This window comes from Micromys minutus (assembly GCF_963924665.1).
Source record: "Micromys minutus genome assembly, chromosome: 13".
NCBI classification, from domain to species: domain Eukaryota; kingdom Metazoa; phylum Chordata; class Mammalia; order Rodentia; family Muridae; genus Micromys; species Micromys minutus.
In genome coordinates, this window is record NC_137982.1 from 32,057,922 (window position 1) to 32,082,103 (window position 24,182).

Genomic DNA, 24,182 nt, shown 5'->3' on the forward strand with positions numbered 1-24,182 from the left:
ATGCCTGTGCTTTGTGAACCCACCACTTGATAATCAGTGCTTTTCACTGACTCATTCCCAGGTGTGGATGTGTGGTGGTGAAATTGAGATCATTCCCTGTTCCAGAGTGGGCCACATATTCAGAAACGACAACCCATATTCCTTCCCCAAAGACCGGATGAAAACGGTGGAACGGAATCTGGTGCGGGTTGCGGAAGTCTGGCTTGATGAGTACAAGGAACTCTTCTATGGTCACGGGGATCACCTCATAGACCCAGGGCTGGATGTGGGCAACCTTACCCAGCAGAGGGAGTTGCGAAAGAAGCTGAAGTGCAAAAGTTTCAAGTGGTACTTGGACAATGTCTTCCCTGACTTGAAGGCGCCCGTTGTAAGAGCTAGTGGTGTGGTAAGTTAGCATGACCATTTGCTAAAACAACAGAAACTCCTTCAAGCATGCATAGGAAGGAATGACGTATTATACTCAGCAGCAGGCATGGATGCCACCAAGAGAGAATATAGATAGATGAGCGTTGTTAGAGGTAAATCTGAGGAAATCTATCATATGTCACGATGACTGATAACTAAATATCACATACCTACACTGCACAGAAGAGACCAGGCAGTATGTCAGGATGCAGGCTTCATCTCTTCCTTCACAATTTGACACTGAATAGAGAATAAGGATAATAAGAAAGCAAAGTATGGATACAGGATACGATGGCTCTTATTAAGGAACAGGGCAGGAGTGCTGATGCCCTTTTAATGTGTGTCCTCAAAAACTCCCGTTAGAATCAGAAGCCAGGTCTATGACACAGTGTCGAGCCATCTCTGAGAGAGTGACGGGTGGAGGAACAACTTTGACACAACTCAGGACAGACTATGGTAATCAAGATATGGCAAGGTGGATGCTACTGTTGGGATAAATGGTGAAACATAGGAGGATAAGCAAGAGTCAGCTCATGCAGATCTTTCTATATTTCCTTTCTTAGTTAATGGGTTGAATACAAGTTTTAAATAGAGGGGAAAGGCAAGCTTTAATTGGGCTCTAAGAACTTTCAAAGAGATGTTGAAAATAATAAAAACAGTCCTGGCACTAAGGGTAAAGTGAAGCAAGTAGTTTGAATAGGACACGGTGCAAAGGGCAACTTGGAGAAGCTGAGACCCTGGGGACAAGAAAGCCTGGTTTCCACTGGGGAGTGCAGTTCCTGTCACTGCATGTGACACACTGGTTCTCCACTTGAGCTCATGTTTATGTTTGTGTTTAGTCTTTTAGTTCATGTTTTTATGTTTTCACTCATATCCCTGACCCTATGTTCAGGAAGTTCTGCACCTTGACTCTCAGTAGAACACTGATCTCTGGCTCTTCCTAGGAAATACATGTACAAACCAGCCCCTTTCCCAGCCTGTCAAAGGTCCTGATAACGAAGACTTGCTAAAAATATAATGCTGTTGTGCCTACTATGGAAATCCAGGGAGGGTATTAAAAACAGGAAAGCATTCTGAATATTTGTTCTGATTCTATAAAATATAATCAATAAATACATGCTACCTGGCTTATTTATAACAACGTGTTGTGAACAGCTCCCAACAGTTCAGCAGGATTTGGGGTAGGTCAAAGTATTCATCAGCTACTTTAGATAAATAAATAGGAAGGACAGATAGGCCTTAGACACATCAAATGCATCTCTCACATGTTTAAATTTCATTCTCTGAACAAGGCTGACCACCAAAAGGCTCAATAAATTTCTCTAGAGAAAATGGCAGTAGCATTCATTACTGGACTTCAGCCACCAGAGGGTGCAATCAAACTATCTTTTGATTCCTTTGTAAATTACCACTGAGCTTTGAAATGCTCTCCTCAAAAATAGATTTGCCTGCAGATGCCTGTACCCTAATGCAGAAAAATGCTGTGTATGTATTTCACCAGACCCTTTTTTTGTATTTTTGTCCTTTTGTATGACTCAAACAGACAAATATTAATGAAGATACCATTTCCTCTTCTGGCAATAGTGTTACCATTTTAAAATTTTGAGGTTTTTTTTTTTTTTTTTTTCCCAGTTAATACTAAATATAACTCAATAGACCATAACAATAAGGAAGAACTTACAAAAATATAAATATCTATGTATTTCTTGATTTTCTAAACATTCAAACTATATGCCTTGGAATTCATGTCAAATTAATGTTTTTTTTATTGTAAGTAATTTCCAATAAAGTCAACAATATATTAAGTCAGTAAAAAGCATCGTTGACACTGCTTTTTTATTAGAATACTTCATTAGCAAACAGCCTAATCCCTAAGATTAAAGATTATGTAAACAAGTGTCAGAAATTTCCACCTTCGACATTGGGAAAATAAAATAATTCAACACAGGAAGTATAAAATCTACTGAATACTTGATGTTTTTTAACTTGAGGTAGTTTGTATGAAGACCCAGGGAGATGCTTTCTCTCAGCATCCAGTGCCTTCCAAGGCCTGCAGGAAGGAACAGTTTGAAATCAAAACAAAGCAATAAACTAAACTAGATAAACTAAGCCTTCCCAAACCATATTCTGCATAATGCTAGCTGAGCATCCAGGAGTTAAGTAGATCTGAGCCGAGAGCTGTGTTCTCGAAGATTCTAAGAAGTTCCCTGAAGTTGGAACACCGCTGTTTCGTTCTCCACACTACCCTGCTCGTACCTACTGAGGGTAAATGTGCATGTATTTGTCATGTTAAGCTGTGAATAGAACACTTTGAAAAAAAATTTTTTAATGGAGATCTATCCTCCTAGAATCGGCTCTGTGTTCCCCTTTGTCAGAAACTTTAGAAATTTCCAACCAATAAACACATAGATTACAGTTTTATTTCAAATCCAAACAAAGGTCAGTGTGAGGTTTCAGATGCCCAGAGAGACTCTAGCTTCTATTCTTTCTCCCTGAGCTAGTGGATCAAGCCATTTTCTTAGAACCTACTAGCAGAAGGGGGTCTTTGTGTGGAACAGCTCAGTTCCAGCTCTGACTTGCTCATACCCACACTCCACACACCCCACATTCCCACACCCATCCCCATATGTTTCTGCGGGGACATCCTTCCTACTTACCAAAATTGCAGAAATCCTCATGGCTTCTCTCTCCATTTCTGGCCCCACAAACGACTCCCTACTTATTTTCAAGCTAAGCTATGCATTCACAAGTACAAACCAACCCACTAGACACCCTGCTATAAAATCTGATGATGCTGTAGCGAACATGGCTTCTGTGTTGCAGCACCCCAGAACTGGAGCTCTGTGTTGAGCACCATAAAGGCATAAACACAAATATGATCACTATCTCCCAAGCTTATCCTGTTTTCATGGAATGCATATACCTCTCCTCTATACCCCAGTAAATTAAAAATCCCAAATTGCATTATTAACCTACCATCTTGTTGGTCCTTCCCAGCACGTCAAAGAAATCAACCCTGTCTGCATTAAATGGTGATTGGGAGAAATGTTTCTCCATACCTGACCCTGTAAATCCATTAAAAACTCCAGTCTGCCAGAAAGGGCCTTCAGGTTTGGCTCCGTTTTAGTTTTCGTGACTTTCCTGTAATGAGTCTGAGCTTGACTGAGTCATTAGAGAGAGTCTGCCAGGGAATTAGCTGGAATCTGCTGTTCTCTGAAGGACCCAATCTATGATTTAGTACCTAAGTTATCAGATAACTTAGAGGGGTCAGCCAAGGAACTCAGCTTGAAATTGAAAGTGTGGACACTGACTTTAAAAATATCCATTGAGATAAATTTCAGCCCTACCCTCCCAAGTTCCTACTGTCCATTCCAACTTTGGCACACTTTCCTTCAGCATCCCAGCAAAGAGTTAATGGCAAGTTAATATCCGTTGCCACTGTGACCAAATCACAGGCTTACACTGACAGCTGTGCGGTGACAGGGTTATACTGTGTCTCTGACAGAGAAATGACTAAGAACATCATATAGGGCAGGCCTTTGCTAATCTATTGACTATCTTTTAACCTTATGGTCTTCTACTTTCTATTTTCTAGGTGTGTCTGAGGGTTTTGTTGTACATTAAGATATGTCAGTCCTTAATGCCCTTTTTGTATTGTGCTTCCTAGATTATTAATATGGCCTTGGGCAAGTGCATTTCCCTGGATAATATCACAGTCATCCTGGAGGACTGTGATGCTAGCAGCCAGGTAGGCTCATCCTGGGTTCTCTGTCTCTTTGTATTGGCCTTGAATAGTGACTGACTGGCATCAGTTCATATGACATTTGAGCTCCATCCAGAAAAATTCAGATTTACCAATGCCAATGGGATTAATAGTTTGATATAAGGGAGTGCTACTCAAGTGGGAAGCAATGACGGAGAAATTTGTTGCTACTGAAGTCCTTGCTCCATAATAGATTTATTCTTGGCTTTTCTTTTTCTGTTGCCAAACTAGCTCAACATACACAACGTCTTAAACTTTTTTTTGTAAGAGGCAGTGAAAACAGTGTCTATCTCTAAAGCTGAAATGAGTGTGTAACACGCAGGGACTGATAAGCGCAGTCTAATGGTGGGTACTCTGTTGATATTGGACGTAGTGACAAAGACAAAAATGCCCAAAATACAGCTGACAAAAATGGTTCAGTGGGGCAAGGGGCTTGCTAGACAATGTGAGTTCAATCCCTGAGACCCACATGAAGGTGTACCAAAAAAAATCAATTTCACAAACTCCTCTGACCTTCACATGCCAGCTGTGACCCACAGGCCTATGTGTCGTATACATACACACATACAACTATAATAATAAATTTAAAAGTTTATCAACAGATAATGTAAAAACCATGTTTCTGAGCAGTCATCCTGAGGAGGTAGCATTATTTTCTGATTTCATTCCTCTCCCCAACTTTTCTACTTCTTCTAAATTTCAGTGGGGTTAGGGACATACCATAAACAATGATCCTTGATGAAAAAAAAATCTTTTAATAAAAATGATCCCAAAAATCATAGCCCAGTGAGAAAAGTGTGGGGCCAAGAGGAAAAGAAAAGAACTACTCCTGCTGTAGTAAGCTCCAAATGATCACACCTCTCTCTCCAGCACCTGCACCCCAGTAGAGAATGGTATCTGCTTTGGATGATAAGTAGGACTCCTAGGAACACTGATTCATGTGTACAAATCACCACCCAGCAGACTGAAGATCACACTTTGGTATACAATCCTTTCATAATGGTGTCCTTGGCTTGCTGAATTATTTCTTCATCCTGATTAAAGCATTGTGGCTTATCCTTTCAATCTCGTCCTATCTCCACATCTTATTCCCAAGTTGCCCTTAGAATAGAAGGCATATCTGTCAGTGTAAATCTTCTGTGGATTGTAAACCAGAAGCCAAGGAAACATTTTCATAACTAAAAAAAAAAAAAAAAAAAAAAAAAAAAAAAAAAAAAAAAACAGAAAAGGATGATAAATTTAAAGAATCAACTGAAAAAAATGACTGCTTATTAACAATTCAAATAGAAGAAAGTCATAAATTATAGAAAAGCTAACTACAGAATTAGTCTAAACTATGTTAAAATATTTAATAATTTACTCGATTAAAACTATCTCTATAGGAACTTAGCATATTTGTAAAATCAATATTTCACTGAAAATCCAACTTTTGTTCTTGAATATCAAGGAGTTGGGATGGAGAGTCCATCACACTTTGAACCTTTAGAGCTTCTCTTGCCAGTAGTTTGTTTTAATAATAAAAAGGACAGGAATGTAGAGGAAGTTAGTTTGATTGGGTCAGAATTGATAAGGTTTAATACCAGACTTGTATTCATCTAAAACATCTCAGAAGGAATGAAATACTTAGCTTCACCTTCAATTCCTGTCCCTTGCAAGTCTTCTTAGATTTTTACTGTTATATTCTTTCTACAGTAATGTTCAACTCATCTTAGTAACTCTATAACCTCCTAGTCTGTTGTCTCTCCTTGCTTCTCAGACACTGAAAACCAAAGGAATCTCCTTGGGAATCTTTTAGGTGAGTCTGACCTACAAGGTCCGTAATGTTCTGAGTTCTGGCATTTCTAACTAGTGTCTGGGTGACAAGATGGTGGTGCAGGGACTACTCTTTGAGTGGCAAGATGTACTACCATTTTTTAATCTAGCCTTATAGTCAAAATTAAATAAACTTCAAGCCAGTCATAGGGACACAGGCCTATAATTTCAGCTGTTAGAGGGGCTGAGGCAAGAATTATATAACAATGTTAGGGCTTTCGTAGACTACATAACAAATGCAAGGCAATCATGGCCTACTTGGTAAACTTTGTCAGAAAATAAATTGTACAAAGGGATCATGCAACTTAGTGATAGAACACCAACTCCAGAACTCATGAACTCAAACATGTAGCTCAGTGATAGGACATTAACCTATCATGTGCAAAGTCCTTGGTTAGATGATTAATACTGCAAATAAACGATACTCCAGTTATATTATAAATAATTCATAGAGGAAAAGCATTTCAATAGTCTTTTCTGTCCTGTACTTCCCTGCTCCCCCCATGGCAAACTTCCCAAAGGTCAGAGCTTTAGAATAAATGAATCAACCAACCTTAAATTATTTTGAAGTAAGCCAACTTATTTTTAAAGATTGCAAACACTCTTCAATTACCTGAAGCCATATTTATTTTAGACATTGTCAACTCCTTCAGTCTGGACTTACCCTAGGAATTGATCCTATGAATTGGGAGATGTTACATGGTGCCAAAGACACATTTAAATAACTTTCTATTTGTTAGAATAAATCAACTGGAGTCCAAATGAGAGTCTGAAAAAAAGAAGGTATGATAATTTCCACTGAAGAAATCTAAGGCTGAACTTTGACCCTCATAAAGCCACTGATGGATAGGGATCTTAACTGCATGGTGATATACACACTCCAATCCTTAGCCCAAGATTGCCTGTAATTCACAACACTGGAAATAACATCCATTTTCAGGGATTTACTTAGTGCAGTATCAGCATTCATCACTTCCGGTAACATTTATTGAGAGCATACTGTATACAAGACACATGAAAATTATTATTGAAACCCTGAGAGATAGTCTTGTTCTCCAACATAACAGTGAAAAACTCTGACAGTGGGCAGGTAAATAGTGCCCATACCTCATTGGATCAGAGTGCTCGTGGTCTTGCCTATTGCTGATAAAAGGCTTGGCAACTTCCTCCGCCTCTGCTTGCTAACTGAATGGTCTTTCCTGTTTCCATCCCCTACAGCTTCAACAATTTAATTACACCTGGGTAAGGCTTATTAAGCATGGAGGGTGGTGTGTGGCACCCATCCCTGATAAAGGATCCCTGACCCTGCACCCTTGCGATAACAGAAACAACAGGCTTAAGTGGCTGCACAAATCAGCATCCGCCTTTCATCCAGAACTGGTAAGCATATTGGTACCATCATCCTAGACTCTAAAATTCATTTAGCTCAAACAACAGTGACATGCATATTGCTGAAACTTATTCTTATGGGTGACCAGAAGAGTGTAGAGGTGGAATACATGGGCAAAAAGGAAGAGACTGTATGCTTCCTATAAATTGTCTAGAATGAGTCCAGTTCCCCTTTCTGCCCTCTTCTAGGAAAGGGATATTTTCCCCACCTCTGTGTGGATCCACAGATAAGATTCTCCAAGCACTTCAGGGACTGATTAAGGGAGGATTAAGATACTGTGTGTCTCTTGCCAGCTTTGCATTTAGTGATAACACATCAGCTTGCTGAGAATGTCTGCACCACAGTGGTTAACTTAACAAGTTTCCCCAGGGCCACTGCCTTCAATGTCAAATTCCATACAGTTTCTCCCCATTGTGTTCAAAGCAGACTCAAGGTCATAAGCTTCATCTCAGAATCTTCAGATGCTAGGACTAGTCTCAAGACTGTCTTCTCAAATTTCTGCCTTCTCACTAGCAAGCAGCCACCCAGTGTCTTGCAGGTACTAGTGTAGTTATGGTTAACTTTTGAACATGCCAAGGGGAGACTGTCTTGATGATGTTAACTGGTGTGGGAAGACTTAGATTCCTCTTGGGTGAGACTATTCCTCAGTAGGAGAGATGCTGAGCTGTGGGAAGTAATGGAAGCTGAGAACTATACAACATTAATTTCCTAAACTCTGTTTACAAAATGTGACTAGCCCCACACAACTCCTGTCACTGGGAAACTCCCCACCCATTATGTGATGTTGTCTTGAACTGTGAGCTGAAATAAACTGTTGTCCCTTAAGTTGTTTTTATTTGTATTATATTACAGCAACAGAAAATAAAGTCACCAGGCAATATAGAATTCATGATCTACCCAGAGCTGGTCTTAACAAAAAGTCGTTTTATTTGAGGGGTATCCCCACTGGTTAGGGAATTCTTCTTTTGATGACATATTTAGACATCCCCCCTCTCTGACATATTATATGACATATTTATTTTTACTTATTCTGATTATTGTCAGCTGATAGTACCAAATTGATTAGCATATAAACTATTTTTTTATTTTTCAAACTTTTGAGAAAATTTCATGTTATTTATCAACTAAATTACTTCTTCCTACCTCCTACTCCATTAGCCCATCAAACTGAAGGTGGAAACAAGGGGGCCAGAAGGAAAGGGGGACAGTGGAAATCGAAACATTCTTTGTGTGGATAATAAGTGAATGTTGGAAAGACTGTACAGTGAGGTAGTGTGTAAGTGTAGATTATGCACAGGAACTGATTAGAAAAGGTAAGGAACCAAGGTAACAAAAACTCGAGATCTAGGGTTTGCTACATCGATGATTTCTGCATTTCAGCCCCTCTGAGTCTAGATGTGTGCTAATGGCCAGAGATGAATAGCCTGTAATTGACTAACCCCCACCCTCTCTGTCTCCCTGTGAGTATGTGTCTGTCTCTCCTTTTTCTTTTTCTTTTTTTGACAATTATCATACAAATTATCTTAAAACCCTATCTATCATTTTAGAAAAATACCTTAAATAATTAAAGGAAAGAGGGTAGAATCATCTCCATTTTACAGGTCTGAGGTCATCTTAGGTGGGCCTTGTTGTTGTTTAGGACCTGTGGATCTGCCAAGAAACCTTATCTCTCAAATACTTTACCATCTCCCTATAGTTCCATCCTGGGGACCAGGTCTTTAACTGATCAGCCTTGGGGGTAGCATTTAAGACATTGCTAGAGCAGTCCCTAAGATATGTAAGCCTTAAATAAGAAGAGAAATGGAAAGGAACTGTGGATAACAACTTCCTTTCCAGAGTTTGACTTTAGATAGAAATGACTAATTAAAATTACACATATCTAAATTTGCATTTATAAGTGCTCTCTAAGTCAGCCCTTCCCTGATGCTCTGGACTTTGCCTCTCACTTTAGTGCCAGATTTGGAGCATATAATCCTCCCTGTCAATGGTCTTTCTGTGTCCTTTGATAGGGAATAAATGATTTAGTTACCTCCGTCATTCACCACAGAACACTGTCTAGAGAATGTTCAATGGCTTGCTCCAAGGCTACCTATTCTGCAGAACCTTAAATATATACAGGGGTCATATTGCCAAGGTTTCATAAAAGTCATAATATTTTATAAGAACACATTTAAAATGCTTTAGCACAAAATCATTCCCTTTCTTGGTGAAAACTTTGATTATATTATTCTATATTATATTAAACCAATTTATTAAAAGCTAAAATTATCATGGTCCTATTAATGGAAAATTGAGGTTTACAAGTTAAAAACTGCAAACCATAGTTGATGCTAAGTAGATTAGCTCTCACTTTTAATAAACATAGAGAAATATTAAGGTCATCTGGAATACCCTTGTCTTTTTCTAACTAAATCTGGGCACTGGAAATTTGGCATTCTCTATTATCAGATAAGGAGCTCACAAACAAAATGTGTCATTTCTAGCATTTGCCAGTACCAGTGAACATTTTAGGACATGGGCTAGATTAATAAATAAACAAGTTTGCTCTCTGTCATTCTACATGATTATTTTTCCTTCCTTTGCTAACATCAATGAAGTAGCCACCCAATATATTAAGTGACCATCAGATGATTTTCCTTTAACTAACATAATTATCAGCCATATCACCACTTGCTTCCTGATGAAGAAAAATATTACAGTTGGAGAGAAGTTAGATCACTTGGTTTAAGACAGAGAAAAATTTGATGTCTTCCAAAGCATGTGCTCATATCCCTAATTTAATTCAGAAAACTTCCTAGGGGATTGAAAATATAATTTTCTTATTAGATCTTCATATCACTGTTCTCATGTTTAGTCTATAACTCATTCCCATATCTTATTTCTCTTCAGGTGGATCACATTGTTTTTGAAAACTATCAGCAGTTGTTATGTTTGGAAGGGAATTCCTCTCAGAAGACCCTGAAACTCGCTTCTTGTAACCCAGTGGAACCGCAACAAAAGTGGAAATTTGAAAAATACTACGAAGTGTAAAGGGAAATATTTTATCTAGTTAAGCCACTAGATTCTGTGAAAATAAAACCAAACTTGGTGACTGTATTTTTCTCCATAGTAGTTTAAAATTTCCATTTTAATAGCATCTGAATGGAAGGCTTTTGAAAAAAAAAAAAAAAAAAAAAACTACATTTGAATAGCCAACTCAGGGAAGCAAGCTGCCACTGGCCACTGGGCTGCCGTTCTTCAGCACTGAGTGGCCTTGGGAAGTATCTGTGTCCTGACATGTTCTGGACTGCATACCACACGTCTTCTTCACAGACTCTCACAAGTAACTGGAATTGGAAATGTATAATGTCATGCCCATGACTGCAGTCATGACCCACATTCTGATTTCATCAAATCCATCTGCATGGATTCCCACACCTGGAAGACCTAGCTCGCTGTACAGAAACACTACCTTGTTGGAATAGCTTCTTGTTTACCTCGCAGCATGTAGCAGTCTGATCAGTTCTCCATGACCCCTCCTAGTGGAGATGTTGATCTAGATGACTAGGGAGTTTTCTTCTCAATCTATAGGTGGGGGCATTTTAATTAAAAACGAAAAAGCCTTAATGTACTTAATTCTATGTATTGTTTTTGTTCACTTTGTGCTCTATAATAATGATGTATTTTTTTTAAAACCTGAACCATTGCAGTAAGCTCTGAGATTTCTGTATTTTTCAAGGTAAAAAGGAGAAGATGCTGGGTCCCAAAGCACTGGATTAGCAAAACCTGGTACCTCAGCATTGACCATCTCCACACAGAGTTAAATGATAGAGTTGCTATCATTAAAGCAGAAGTGAGACCGACGAGTAGGACGGAACTTAAAATAGAAAAACAACAAAAATACAACTATTGATTTAGCAATAGTAACTTGGACGAAGTATTCTAAGAAATCGATTCCCAAACATGCCAAAGTAGACACAGATTTTAAAAGAAGGTAAATGACGTAAGCAGCTTTGAGGGGAGAGAGGAGTGAAGGGTTGTCCCAGACCTAGAAATAGAAGAAAGAGGATATAGTGCTTCTGATGGGAGAAAATGGAGAAGGCCCTTATTTTCATGGACCTGCAGATGACAGAAGCCAGCCGTGTGAATTTAGGGGTTTCCATATCCGAACTAAACTCATCTAAAGTACACCAATCCTTAGGTGTCACTAAAGAACATTTAGAGAGCAGGGTCTGCTGTAATCCTTTTGGTAGGAAAACAGATGTTAGGAGATGGATTGCCTGCCTGATAACTCTCACAGGCCACTGTGAACAGAGTAAGAATTCAGGTCTCTGGTTGTGGCTCTCACTGTTGTTAGCACTATGACTCCTGGTACACCATTGCCTATAGAGGTCATTCAAAGGATGTAAACCAACTTTTCTAATGGAGTCGTGCCTTGCAGGGTGGCCTTTGCCTATGCTTGCTGGTGGACTTAAATCTCAGTGCATCTAAAAACTGAGCATTTTTGGTGGGTTCTCTCTTGGAAAGTTTATCTTCCAATTAATTACAAACAAGCACGATTCTCTGTGAGTAATGGAAAGGAAAAAATTTTCCTTCAGCATTTACAGCACACACACACGGCGTATTTAAGATGTCTCATTACAGAAACTGATGATTAGAGGTAAGATAATAATCTGGAAATGAGATAATTCTTACCACAACAGCCATATGGAGAGAGAGAAGCCACAAGTCTTTGCTAATGGACTGGGTTGGTGACTAAACAATACAATGTGGCTCATGTCACCCAGTCACTTTCATGTGACAGACACCTTGAATATGCCCCTGTCCATTGGTCTACAGAGTGTATATTTTATCCAAGAATAGTCTCCTCAAAGAAAAGTTTTTTTAGCAAAAGATAAGTCTTACTTTGGCTAGATCCACCCTTGGATGTGAAGAAAGTAAATGTTTTTTTGTTTTTGTTTTTTCCCTCAAGAGAACCTCCTGTGTCTTCTGCTCTGTGTACTATCCCACTTTACTTTGACATACTTGTTATATAAAGCTACCTCTGAGAACTGTCGGTAGAACAAGGGCTTTATATATAACATCATGTGTTTATTTGGGGGTAAAATTGTACCAAACTTTCTACCATACATTTCCCATTTACCCCAAAAATGAAAGGAATTAGTCATGAGTTAAGAATCTGAATGAAACCAGTCTTGAAAGAAGGCTTGCATAATGTGTATACAACTCACAAAACTACAAGAAATGTGGGGAAAAGAGAAAAATAAACTAATTTTCATTGGATGCTTATACCCTTTTGGGTTTCTGTGTGCTCATCTTTTGGCTTATATACATCTTTCTTCCCTCCATATAACGAGGACAATATCTATTTCTTCCTTATAACTGAGGAAGGATATGACTACTGCATTCACAATAGATAAAAACCCAGTGACCATTTTATCCAGTGTTCCAATTCTCAAATCTACTGCCAACATTTGTAAAAAATATTATTAATAAATTATTATTTACATCCCAAATGTTGTCACCCCAACCCCCGTTCTCCCCTCATAGAGTTTTTTCCACATTCCCCCAATTTGCCTCAGGGAAGGTACCCCTGGGTTATATTTCCTCCTTGAACTAAGCCACAACCAAAAGTATACACAGGCTGGTCCAAGGCCCCAGAACATACATAGCAGAGGACTGCCCTGACTGGATTCAATGGGAGAGGATATGCCTAATATTGTAGAGACTTGATACCCCAACAGTTTTTAAGAAGCACTGTCTCTGGACACAATTTTTTGGAGACCAGAATGAATATAAAACTTCTACTATAGAATCCTTTAATCTGACTAACCTTTGATGGAACACTTTGTGGCCCAAGTGAATTCTTTGGTAAAAGAATGGGGATTCAAATTTCCTTGACGTGGCTTAGGTTACTGCCTTTTGTTAGAAATATGACTATGTGTCTTGTCAACTTAAATACACAGAAGCCTTGTTAATATATGACAGAACTAATTTGATCAAAATACTAACTTCCTGAACACTGGAAGTCCTTCCTCACCCTTCAGCACACACAGCAGCTTTGTCATTCCCACACTTACGAAGAGCTCCCCCCTCCTCTCCCGTGGGATGACACAGCTGTTGTTGCTGCAATGCTGTTTTATCACTAGCGTCAAATTTTCACAGTTCTGCTTGCTGACATTCAATTATCTGTCATTCACGGGACTGCAAAACCTCCCTGTGCTATGATCGCAATGCATCATTAGCTTCTCCCTTATTACGTTGGAAGCATGCTTGTAGCTGTTAGAAAACCTTCTTTCTAATGTTGGCTTAAGGATTAGAGAGGGTCAGGGACATCACTTACAGTGAATAGGATTTCAGGATTCTCAGCCTGTCCTGATTTCATGAATGGCTTACAATGATTTTCAAGGAGCTCTAGGGCAAGATGAGGAGGGTGAGACAAGCCAGGTAGCACCAGCTTGCTTCTGGTTGCTAAATACTTCTGCTTTTTTGTTGAATACAGCCAAGAAGTCACATCTTGTCCAATGACCATAATAATTTGTATAAAACTATAAGAAATGAAAGAAAGTGAATAATTGTCATTGAATGTTTATCCTCTCCTAGGTTTTGTTCATGCTCATGTTATTGGTTTGTATATATCTTTTTTCCCTCCACATGATGAGAAAGGTGTCTGTCCCTTACACCAAGGAAGGATATGATCATCCCATCAACAATAAACAAAACCCAGTGACTGTTCTATCCGGTGGTCTCAAAGGTATTTCCACTACAGCATGCCACAATCCTTCTTTTTTTTAAAGCAATAGGGTTACCAATGAACACGAGCTCTGGTAAGGCCCCAGATTACAGATTACTGGTTTAAAGATTAGGAAGTGAGTTTGGGTAAAAAGCTTTATGGTCTCTCATTAATGTTTTATAGCAGAAAGTCAACCTTAGACCTTTCTAATTGAGCAGCTGAAGTGCAGATGTCTGTGGAAACCCTTGTAGGTCTTGTAGTGATGTACAGCCTCGATGTGATGTAGGACTTCTGCTTTTCCATCTCCTGAACCAAACTGACAAACAGAAATGTAGAGAGCTCCATGAATCACAGTACCAACCTCCCTTCAAGTCTTTAAGCAAAACAGACAAATGGTTCATTTTTTTTAGCAGAAATGGAAAATAAAATTTCAAAATACCCTTCAATTTAAAACACAAACAACAGTTTTTAACATCAGCTCACTTTACAGATTGTGTCGTAAAGATTTTACAGCAGCTGCACAGGGTATTTGTTATTGTCACATGCCAGCTGCCCAGATGAAGAAGAAAAGCTACCCAAAGCTATTGGGAAGAATGTTTGTTTTTTTTTGACAAATGTTCATTCCATGGACATTTTGCATAAGCCACGTAAAGTGTTATAGTCCTTTCTGAGACTTGGTGGGTGGTTTTTCATATGTTGAAGTGCCTGCGTATGAAAGACAGTGAATCTACTGAATGGTGAGGCAGATTTAATATCTCTGTTTTAGCCTGAGGTGTTCGCTGACAGTGCTGTCTCCATCAGGGTCCCTTTGCAAGTTTATGTGAGTCATATTGAAGAAACAAAATGAAAATTCTCATTTTCCAACATGCTGCCTGACTTTGAATATATGGAGTTTAATAATGCCGATCACCCTCACCTGGGTGCAAATACATTTATTTATATTGACAGATGCTTGCCAGTTCAAACATGATGAGCACAAGTTCACAGATAAAGCCTTTGTATTAGAGGTTAAAGTTCAAACTTTTGATAACATAATAAAATAAATATTTTAAGCTTTTCTTGACTATTTGAAGGTATCAGTTGAGAGAATATATGCCTTGTGTATAGACATGAATTGTGCATCTATTCCATACATTAAAATGGGAAGGGATAACAATCCTTAGGTCGCTTGTTATAGCATAAAGGAAGCAAGTAATGGCAAGAGACAGGGGAAGCCATCTGAGTTCAAGTGCATTTCCCTTGGAATCCTCTGCAGAAAGAATTTCGTATGGATTTGCTCTGCCCACAGTGTCTCCATTATTGAAAATCACATAAATTACATTTGTGGAGTTTGTAGAATTTTTTAAAACCCTGACAAGGTTTTCCTAGCTTTGTACATACTAAGTGTAGGAGTTGGTCCTTAGAGAGAGAAGTGGGAAGCAGCAAGAGAGGATCAAAGGAATGTTTTTGCTATCGATTTCCTGAACGAGTTTGTTAATGGGGGCACAAGAACAAATCATAGAAGAAATGTTTGGGTTAACTGTATTTTTCTAAATAGCCACTTCTATTGCTTCTGATCAACTGAGGTTATTATAGAAAAGGAATCAAATGCAAACCTTTAAATTTATAGGGAAAAACATCAAAATTACTTTTAAACTTCATTTTCATTTATCTCCTGAGCTGGAAGCAAGTTAATAGTTATCCCCAGTTTGTATGGTGTTTTACCAGTTATCTAGTGATTTGACTTCTGTTACCCACTACACATGCTCTGTGTGTGTGTGTGTGTGTGTGTGTGTGTGTCTGTGTACATGTGTGTCTGTGTGTATGTGTGTCTCTGTGTGTGTATGTTTGTGTGTGTGTCTGTGTGTGTGTCTGTTTGTGTGTGTGTTTGTGTGTGTATGTGTGTCTCTGTGTGTATGTTTATGTGTGTGTCTCTGTGTGTGTGTGTGTGTATTCACACACTACTATATTGTTTGGCTCAGTCTTCCCATGTCCTTCAAGAGTTGAACACACATTATGCTCTTTATATTATGTCCTGACCTGCTATTTTAATATTGGAAAGCATAACTTTTGACATTAGATTTTATAACCCTCTTATTATAAAGCAATGAAAGTTCAGGCTTCAAGGTTGTTTCTCTCATATCACTAAGTAGAGTTCCTATTTATTATACTCTAGAATTTCATCCTCCTCTATAATTACTTATTTTAAATGTTTTCCTTGGTCACTTCTGTTGAATGTATACCACAAGTAGTACCTTATGTGAAATGCAGAAACATGATAACATGATAGATGTGTCAGATGAGCTTGAAAGTGCATTGCCTTGAGGGCTACAAAGACAGATGTGTGCTTTTCATGTCGTTGGTGCCAATATGCATTGAAAGCAAACTCTCATTCTCTTCTCAAAGTGATAGAAAATTTCCATGCACATTATGTATCTAACCACCAGAAGTTCTCACAGTTTCACATATAAGTCACTTAAAATCTTTTAGAAATAATGTGCATTCATTGTAGTTGGGTGTTCTCCTGATTTTTGTAAAACCGGGTAGCTTGATGGTCTATATAGCTGTGTCCATGAAAAAAAAAAAAAAAACTCTCACTACATTCTAAATAAATATAGGCTGAAAACCTGAAACACTGAACACAAACTTTTATTTAAAGGCAATCAGATGGGAGAGTTCTTTATTCAACAGCAGGTAGGTGTATGATAGGTGGACAAGTAGATAGATATTATTATATAGATGATAGATATATAGATAAATACTGAACCAGACAAATTCCATGTCCTTAAACATAGCATTAAATTAAAAGTAAATATCATTTTCACAAATACATAAAGCTCTTATTAGTCCCCATTCATCTGGCAGCAAAAGATAATTAAGTTATCTAAGACATGCCAACAGTCGCACAATCCCCATCCAGTATAAGGTACCAGAATCCTTCCCAACCCTGAACCTTGAACAAAAAATCTCAGCTATATCTTTATGGGTGGGTATCAATGAATAGTGACCCAGATGAGCTTAACATATATTAACATACCCCATGCAATCTGAACAAAAACTTTCTTTTCTTCTAGACTTCACAGACCCAAATATCCACCTACCATCACCATGTTATCCAGGTGTTAACTCTGGCCCTGATGTACTGTGATAGGACAAAACAAAGTATAATAATGTCACTAATGCTCTCCTGTGGTTGCATTGCTTTGTCCTCAAGCAGAAGTGATATCCCGGTTGTATGTACCTTAACACAGTCTTTGTGGACAGAATGTTTCATAATTGGTTAATTTTGTGGACACAGTTGAAGTCCGAGGTTATTGAGTACTATAGATGCTAATAGCTTTGATGTGCCTTTAACTATACACTACCCATCTCATGAAGTTCCATAGTAGCACATCTCCATCTCACAAGCCAACTGACACATGGGTAGATCGACAGCATAGTCCTATTATATAAAATTGGACTTTGAAGTTAAGTAGAAAATGGCAGAACTCATCAGAAATCCAAGAAAGCACACAGGCTGTCTCTATAGGATAATCAAAGGCTCTAAATTAAAAGAGGAAGCTGTGTCAGTCCATCCATCTCCTAGCCAAATTTATCAATAAAGACAACATTTCTCTCAATTTCTCTCAGAAAATGCACATTTGTCCTACATGAAATTAGCAGGCTCAACCCTATAAGGGGACCAGATCTTTTACATGGTCAGGTTGTAAAAGATTGCTCTGAAGAATAAAAGAAGCATACTAATTCAAACTTAAATTAAATACTTTTAAATACTACATAATAGTATATGATACTATGGAAGTATATTACATGACCAGGAAGAATTAAGGAAGTTGCCATGAGAACGTGTGGGATTTATCACACATAAATAAGCAATCTTCTAAGCAGGACTAGCCCAGGTTCTTACTGAAGAATGAGACTGAGAATGAAGCAAACAAAAGGATGAATAGCACAATAGGGGATGTATTACAGCCAGACAATGAGGAATTGTCTTTCTATTTGGAACCAAATGATATTCTTAATCTTTGGTCACAGAAAGTTCAGAGCAATATATATAGAATCAAAAAAAAAAAAAAAAAAAAAACTTGTGGCATAAACTATCTGAGAGTATAAATATATTCTTTCCATAAATATTCAATACATGATTTGACATGTTGGCTCCAGTAACACTCCACAGGTGCAGTTTTAAGCTTCTTGAATTTGGCTTTGGTTCAATAAATTATATATTCTCTATGACTATCAGCTTTCTCCCTAAGTAGCTCACACCCTACTTCTAAAATAGTCCAAGATAATTATTTTTCCATTTTCATAGTAACTAGTACAGTTATGACTGCCAGTGTCTCTCATTTCTAAGGAAAATAAAAACAGTTTTGAGATACTGCTAATACAAGAAATTGTGGTAATCAAGTAAAGCCTTTTCTGAGGATTGTGCTAAAATTGCCATTTTTATTTTTTAATGATTTTCATTGTGCTAGACAAGACTTTGTTTTCAGCAACAAAAATAAAACCATCCAGTACAATTCTCTAGTCTATGGCTCACCAGTCAACGAGGCTTCTCTCTGGATCAAGTTCACAATGGTATTAATTCATGTTGAAGGCATAAAGCCGGCACAGGCACTCAGCAAACAGAATTCTGACTGGCAATTGCTTAGCCTTTTAGTGAGGAAATTCACTGAACTATTGCATCTAGAAATATCTGCTGAATTTTTACTCAGTAGATGCCAAGGAAACCGACATATACATGTGTGTGTGTGTGTGTGTGTGTGTTTGTGTGTGTGTGTGTAATATATATATATATTACAATGAAAAGAAAGACTCTATAAAACCATGTTTAATGGAGGTGGGGTTTAATTCTAGGCTTTTCATTGGCCTGAAGAAAGAAAAACACCAAAAGAATTGTGAAAGTCACATCTACGATTTTCTCTTTCCCTGACTGCCTCTCATACTATTGCTAATTTTAAAGAGAAATCCTACCAAGCTTGGCTCTGGGACACTGCTTACCTGATGTTATATTAGCTAAGTTTTTTTTTTTTTTTTTTTAAGCAGAAACTCAAGAATTAATGTAAAGGTTGTTGGTTTGAAGTTACCAGAATGAGTTTTGTGTGTGGTTATTTCCACCACGTTGTTTTATGGTGAAAAAGACAATAAGCTTGCACATCTTGCAAATAAGGCAGCGGAAGACATTTCAGCAGAAGGAAGTTAGAAGTTAGCTTGTCTTTAGTGCTGCCGACATTTCTCAGTCTCAATTAGTTTACAAGTGCATCATTGACTCAAACTCATCAATTCTTTGTTTGGTGTTACCTTTTCTTATTTTCCGATAGGATATTGTGTTGTATCTGGAATAAGAATTCCTGGCGATATCTCCCTTCTTTCCTAACACCGGCTGCTCATCTGGGGTCCCAGGTGGGGTGCTGGGACTGCTTAATGGGGAGTCCTCCCTTGCCAGCCTTTCCTCTTTTAATGGAGAACCTTCTCTGTATTTTCTTTTAAATTCTATTACTTGAACTTCATCTTCCTCCTCAGCACACTCATCAGCATCTTCCTCATTCATTTCTTCATTCCAAACTTCTTCTTCCTCCTCACATGTAGAATGCAATATGTCAACTTGACTAGATTTCTGGAAACCCAGCCATTCAATTTCAGTTGCCTGGTGGGCTGTGCTCTCATCTTCTCTCTGTTCTTGATGTTGGTGGACAATTCTTTCCTTCTGTCTACTCGCTTCCGGGTTACTGCTGTTCAGAGGAATCTTCCACGGATGTCCTGCAGCAAAATGAACCAGTGGGTGAGAAATGCTGAGCTTTCAGAGCACCTAACTGATACTGAGTAATACTCTAAACCATTCTTCTGGACAATGAGATTCCAACTTGTGTCTTTTGGACCATGACTCGGCATTGCCTGATAAGTTCTAGACAGTCAAATAGATTTCACAGTCCAAAGGGTTTGCAAAACACAGCATTTCATATAGTTAAATAAATATCTCAGCGTTTAAGTTTTTAAAAATGCTAATGAGCATTACGTGATTTTAGGAATGTCTACAACACAAACACTTTTGACTGGAATTCTATTGCTATAGACAAGTGTATTTAGTAGGCTTACTGTTCTTTGAGGCACACTTAAAATTTTTCTCTTGCAAAAATTATATGTGTGTGTGTTTATGTATATATATATATGTATATGTATTCAGATCATGCATGTTTGTACATGTATGTATTTTATATAGGTATATGAGTACATACTCAGTAAAATGTTTGGATTTACTTCACATCAACAAATACATCCCAGAGGACAATGCAAACAATACCTTGGGCTAAAATACTTTATTTCTGTGTATAAATGATATTAGCCCATATCTAGTCACTGAGCCATAGACACTGTCTCTGAGTGGGGATAGAAAAAAATGGCTCATTTGTTAAGAGAACTAGTTGCTCTTGCAGAGACCCAGGGTCCAGTCCCAGTATTCAGCATCACACAACCATTCCTAACTCCAGTTCCAAGGGATCTAGTACCCTCTGTTGGCTTCTCTGGGGACTAGGCATGCACGTGCTTCACAGATACCCATGCATGAAGATCATTCATACACATAAAATAACACCAAAATTTTAAAAATATGAAAAGGAGCATAGGGAGGCTAGAGAAATGGCTTAGTGGTTCCAGGAACTTCTTTCAGAGGAACAGGTTCCCAACGCCCACATGGTAACCTACGATTCTGTGTCAGCCTATTTCTAGAGGATCCAATGCTCTCTTCCCACCTCTAGGAACCAGGTGAGAGATGTACACATGCAGACAAAACACTCGTTATGCATAAAATAAAAATAAAGTGTTTAAAAAAGGACAGAAGATCAAAGGTCCCTAGATATTCAGAGCTCAAGAATCCATATGCAGGCTACTAAGTTCTCCTGTTGCCCCAAATGACAGCAGAGTAAGGTGTCATTTGGTCCCATGTTGTGGCTTTTAGAAGACTTAGAGCACTATAATTTGTTTCTAAACAGCTGGATCATATTAACACATTTCACCAGAATTTCTTGATGTATAAGAACAAATGGCAAGAGAGCAGAAGATTTTCTGAACTTACACACATAGCAACCTGATGTGGAAAACATTACCTAGTCATAGAGAACATGACAGGAGCGTGTGACTTTGCCATTCTCTTCCTATCCTACAAGAGCCTATAAACAAGGTGAACAGCTGTTGCCAACTTCTTTCTCCCTACAAAGTTCTCCCTGTAAGTCTGTTCTCATCCAAAGCTCTTTTTCCTCTGAGTCTAAGATTCCGTGGACCATGATAGAGACATAAGCATGAATTACCACCCATACTCATCCTAAACAGCACCTGTCTACCTGACATTCTTTACATTGTAAACAAGTGTACACTGGAGATTGGCTAATATTGGGTTGTGTTTCGGTGTGTATTCCCACCAATAAAACAAAACAAAACATACACACACTCTCTCTCTCTCTCTCTCTCTCTCTCTCTCTCTCTCTCTCTCTCTCTCTCTCACACACACACACACACACACACACACACACACACACACACACACACACACACTGATATTTTACCCATATTCAAAACTCAGGCCCAAAACTGCCTTCCATTTAAATTGATTAGTGTTTTTTTTCTCAATATTTTTAGCATCTTATTTTGGCAGGCATATTCCCTAAGGAGACTGTATAGCTGCATGAAAGCCAGCACCTCTGTCGTAAAGTCGAAGTGTGCTGATTTAAGAGGGAAAGGGTGTGACCAGAGGCAAGTTCACTGGTGACACCATGTCACATAAGAAGAGAGTCCCACCACTCTCCACTTGATTGAAAGACACAGTCCTAGTAACCTTTGTTTGCAGCGGATCTCATTACCGATAAAGAAGCTGTAGGTGGACGGCTGAGCACTGCCTTGATAGCCTAACACGTTAAAAGCAGAAAGACTAGAGCAACGAAATCACGTAATTTATTTTGTGTGGTCTTCACTTTTACCCCTGCTTGTGCTGAGATGGTCCCACTGTGATTCCTCTGAGATCCCAGCTATTGCTTTCCTATAGCTGCTCAAACATTGGCCAGCAGAGAGTCTGGGAGTTGTCTAGGCAAAGGACAGACTCCTAAATTCCCAATAACCTCCCTGTTCTCTTTAGCATCATTATTTACCTTGTGCTCTCATATCCCTTGGGGGTCCCTCTTTGTTTTGCATGGTAAGATCCTAAACTAAATTGGTTAGGTGCCACATGCTGGCTTCAATCTGAAGAATAAGCTATTTACAGCTTCTAGAGAGGGAAGGGATGATTAATTAATAGATTCTGTCCTGCGCTGAGCTCAGAAACTATTTGAATGTAAATATCTTCTTAGAAGAAATGTTTAGAGGATTTTGTAACTTTGTATACTGACTGTACTTGAAATTTAGCACTGCTGCTTCCTTGGTCTTTTTCTCTCACAGTTGTGTAAAAATGATAAAATTGTTTTTCTCACTCTGGGGCATTTTTTTTCTTGACAAAAAAATAGTTAACGATTCTATACTTCTTTCAGATAAAATTTTCCCATATAGTAGCTGGTTTTATAGTTATTTTAGATCAAATATCAATAGGAAACTTTAGACTAAACCTATTTCTTAACCATCTCAGCAGCTGCCCAACACCCATCTGGAGCACCAAATTAAAGGGAAAGCTTGGTGTAGTGGGCTAGCCTATCAAGACATAGCTATCAGTTTGTCATGCCGGGAAGTCCGATGACCCGTACAGTGTGGGGCATACGTCATCTAGAAACCTGGGTAAGGTGATGCATGACTCATGTATGTGCCCTTAGCAGCTTGAAGATTTTGAAGTCATCGGTGGGAACGGTTTCTGTACAGCACACCTGCAATACACACATCTTATACAGTGATATCAAAGCCAGCCAAACAACTGTGCTGGGAAACGAAGGTTCCCATTACCTTCTTGGAAAACCGTGTCTTCTGAACTTGTTTCTTGGAGAGAAAGATCTTTGATGGCCTGGTGAACAACAAAGAGGTTCTCTTCTGGGTTTTCTAGGGAGAAACACAAGTAATGTAACAGTTCCAGCACACATGGTTAAAGGTTCCCAAATCATCCTATTATCATTCTAGTTTTCTAATCCCTTTAAAATTTGATTGCGTTTGTTTAATAATTTGTTTCCACAATGATGATAATCTCTCATCTAATATAATTATATATATCATATGTACATATAATAATGTATAATATATATTAGATGGATTAGGACCTCTTTAGACATATACAGAAAGGGATATTACAATTCTGAGTAATTTTTTCAAACAACAATGGACCTGTGGTTCTGATAATTATAGCTGTAGTTAACATTGGATTACGACTTAGAAATTATGTAACAACACAGTAAAGGTGGCGACTTTTATTCTGTTTTCTTCCAGTGAAAACAATCTGGTTCAGAAGAGAAAGCAGCAGAATTGCAGAGCTCTCAGACAAGCCTAAGTTATGAGTCAGTATGGTAGGAAACCCCTATTGGGAAAAGGAACAATATTTCTTGGGTTTAGCTTATTCATATAATATTTGTTAATATATTTTTTGAAGAAGTTTGTAAGTCAAAGCAATTAAACTGAGAAAAAAAATACTTTACCATGGAGAATCTTCTCATCCTCAGACCCTCTGGGTAGTAAGCTCCCTGTAGTGTTTTCACTTTCTTCTTGATTTTCTTTTGCAGGTAAATCTTCAAGACTGGGCTCAACCCTGTAGTATGGCTGGGTCTCTTCTGCATCAGTTGTCTCCTTCCCAGTTTGACTGCTGGGATGTTGGCCATCCTCAGGTGGTCTGTCGCCATTGCACTCGGTCCCTCTCCGTGTCAGAGGAGTATCTGTCATGGTGTTCACTGAGGTCCGATTTAAGGAAGCAAGAAGAAAGTGAGGGAGAAGATCTTTGATCAGCTCTGGTTCATACAGTTCTAAAACCTAACCTAAAAACAAACTCCCAGTCTGACATGCAATATCAAGATTCTTGCTAAAGGTTTGCAGGGCTTGGAATGAACATGATAGAATTTGTCAGTTTGGTTACCAGCCCGGGAACCAAACCCAGCCAATCAGCAACGTCCCCACCACCTCCCAGCTCTGGTCTCAGAATTAATGTTGCCTTAGATTTGCATAAACAA

The 24,182-nt window shown here is 38.5% G+C and overlaps 2 protein-coding genes across 2 annotated transcripts in view; one reads left to right on the forward strand and one right to left on the reverse strand.

The window, feature by feature from the left end:
* The window catches only part of GALNT5 (polypeptide N-acetylgalactosaminyltransferase 5), a gene marked incomplete at both ends in the record, with an annotated part of 41,321 nt that extends 30,921 nt beyond the window's left edge, over window positions 1-10,400 (forward strand). Inside the window, 4 exons of the mRNA XM_080928096.1 lie at window positions 62-385; window positions 4,073-4,153; window positions 7,199-7,360; window positions 10,260-10,400. Of these exons, the coding sequence (XP_080784222.1) occupies window positions 62-385; window positions 4,073-4,153; window positions 7,199-7,360; window positions 10,260-10,400 (708 nt within the window). The remainder of the gene's footprint in view (window positions 1-61; window positions 386-4,072; window positions 4,154-7,198; window positions 7,361-10,259) is intronic.
* Window positions 10,401-19,312: 8,912 nt separating this feature from the next.
* On the reverse strand, window positions 19,313-23,898 carry ERMN (ermin; the record flags this gene model as incomplete). Its single annotated transcript, XM_080927871.1, has 3 exons — window positions 19,313-19,821; window positions 22,978-23,070; window positions 23,658-23,898. The coding sequence occupies 3 exons, from the start codon at window positions 23,896-23,898 to the stop codon at window positions 19,313-19,315; spliced, it is 843 nt and encodes a 280-aa protein (XP_080783997.1).
* Window positions 23,899-24,182: the final 284 nt, after the last annotated feature.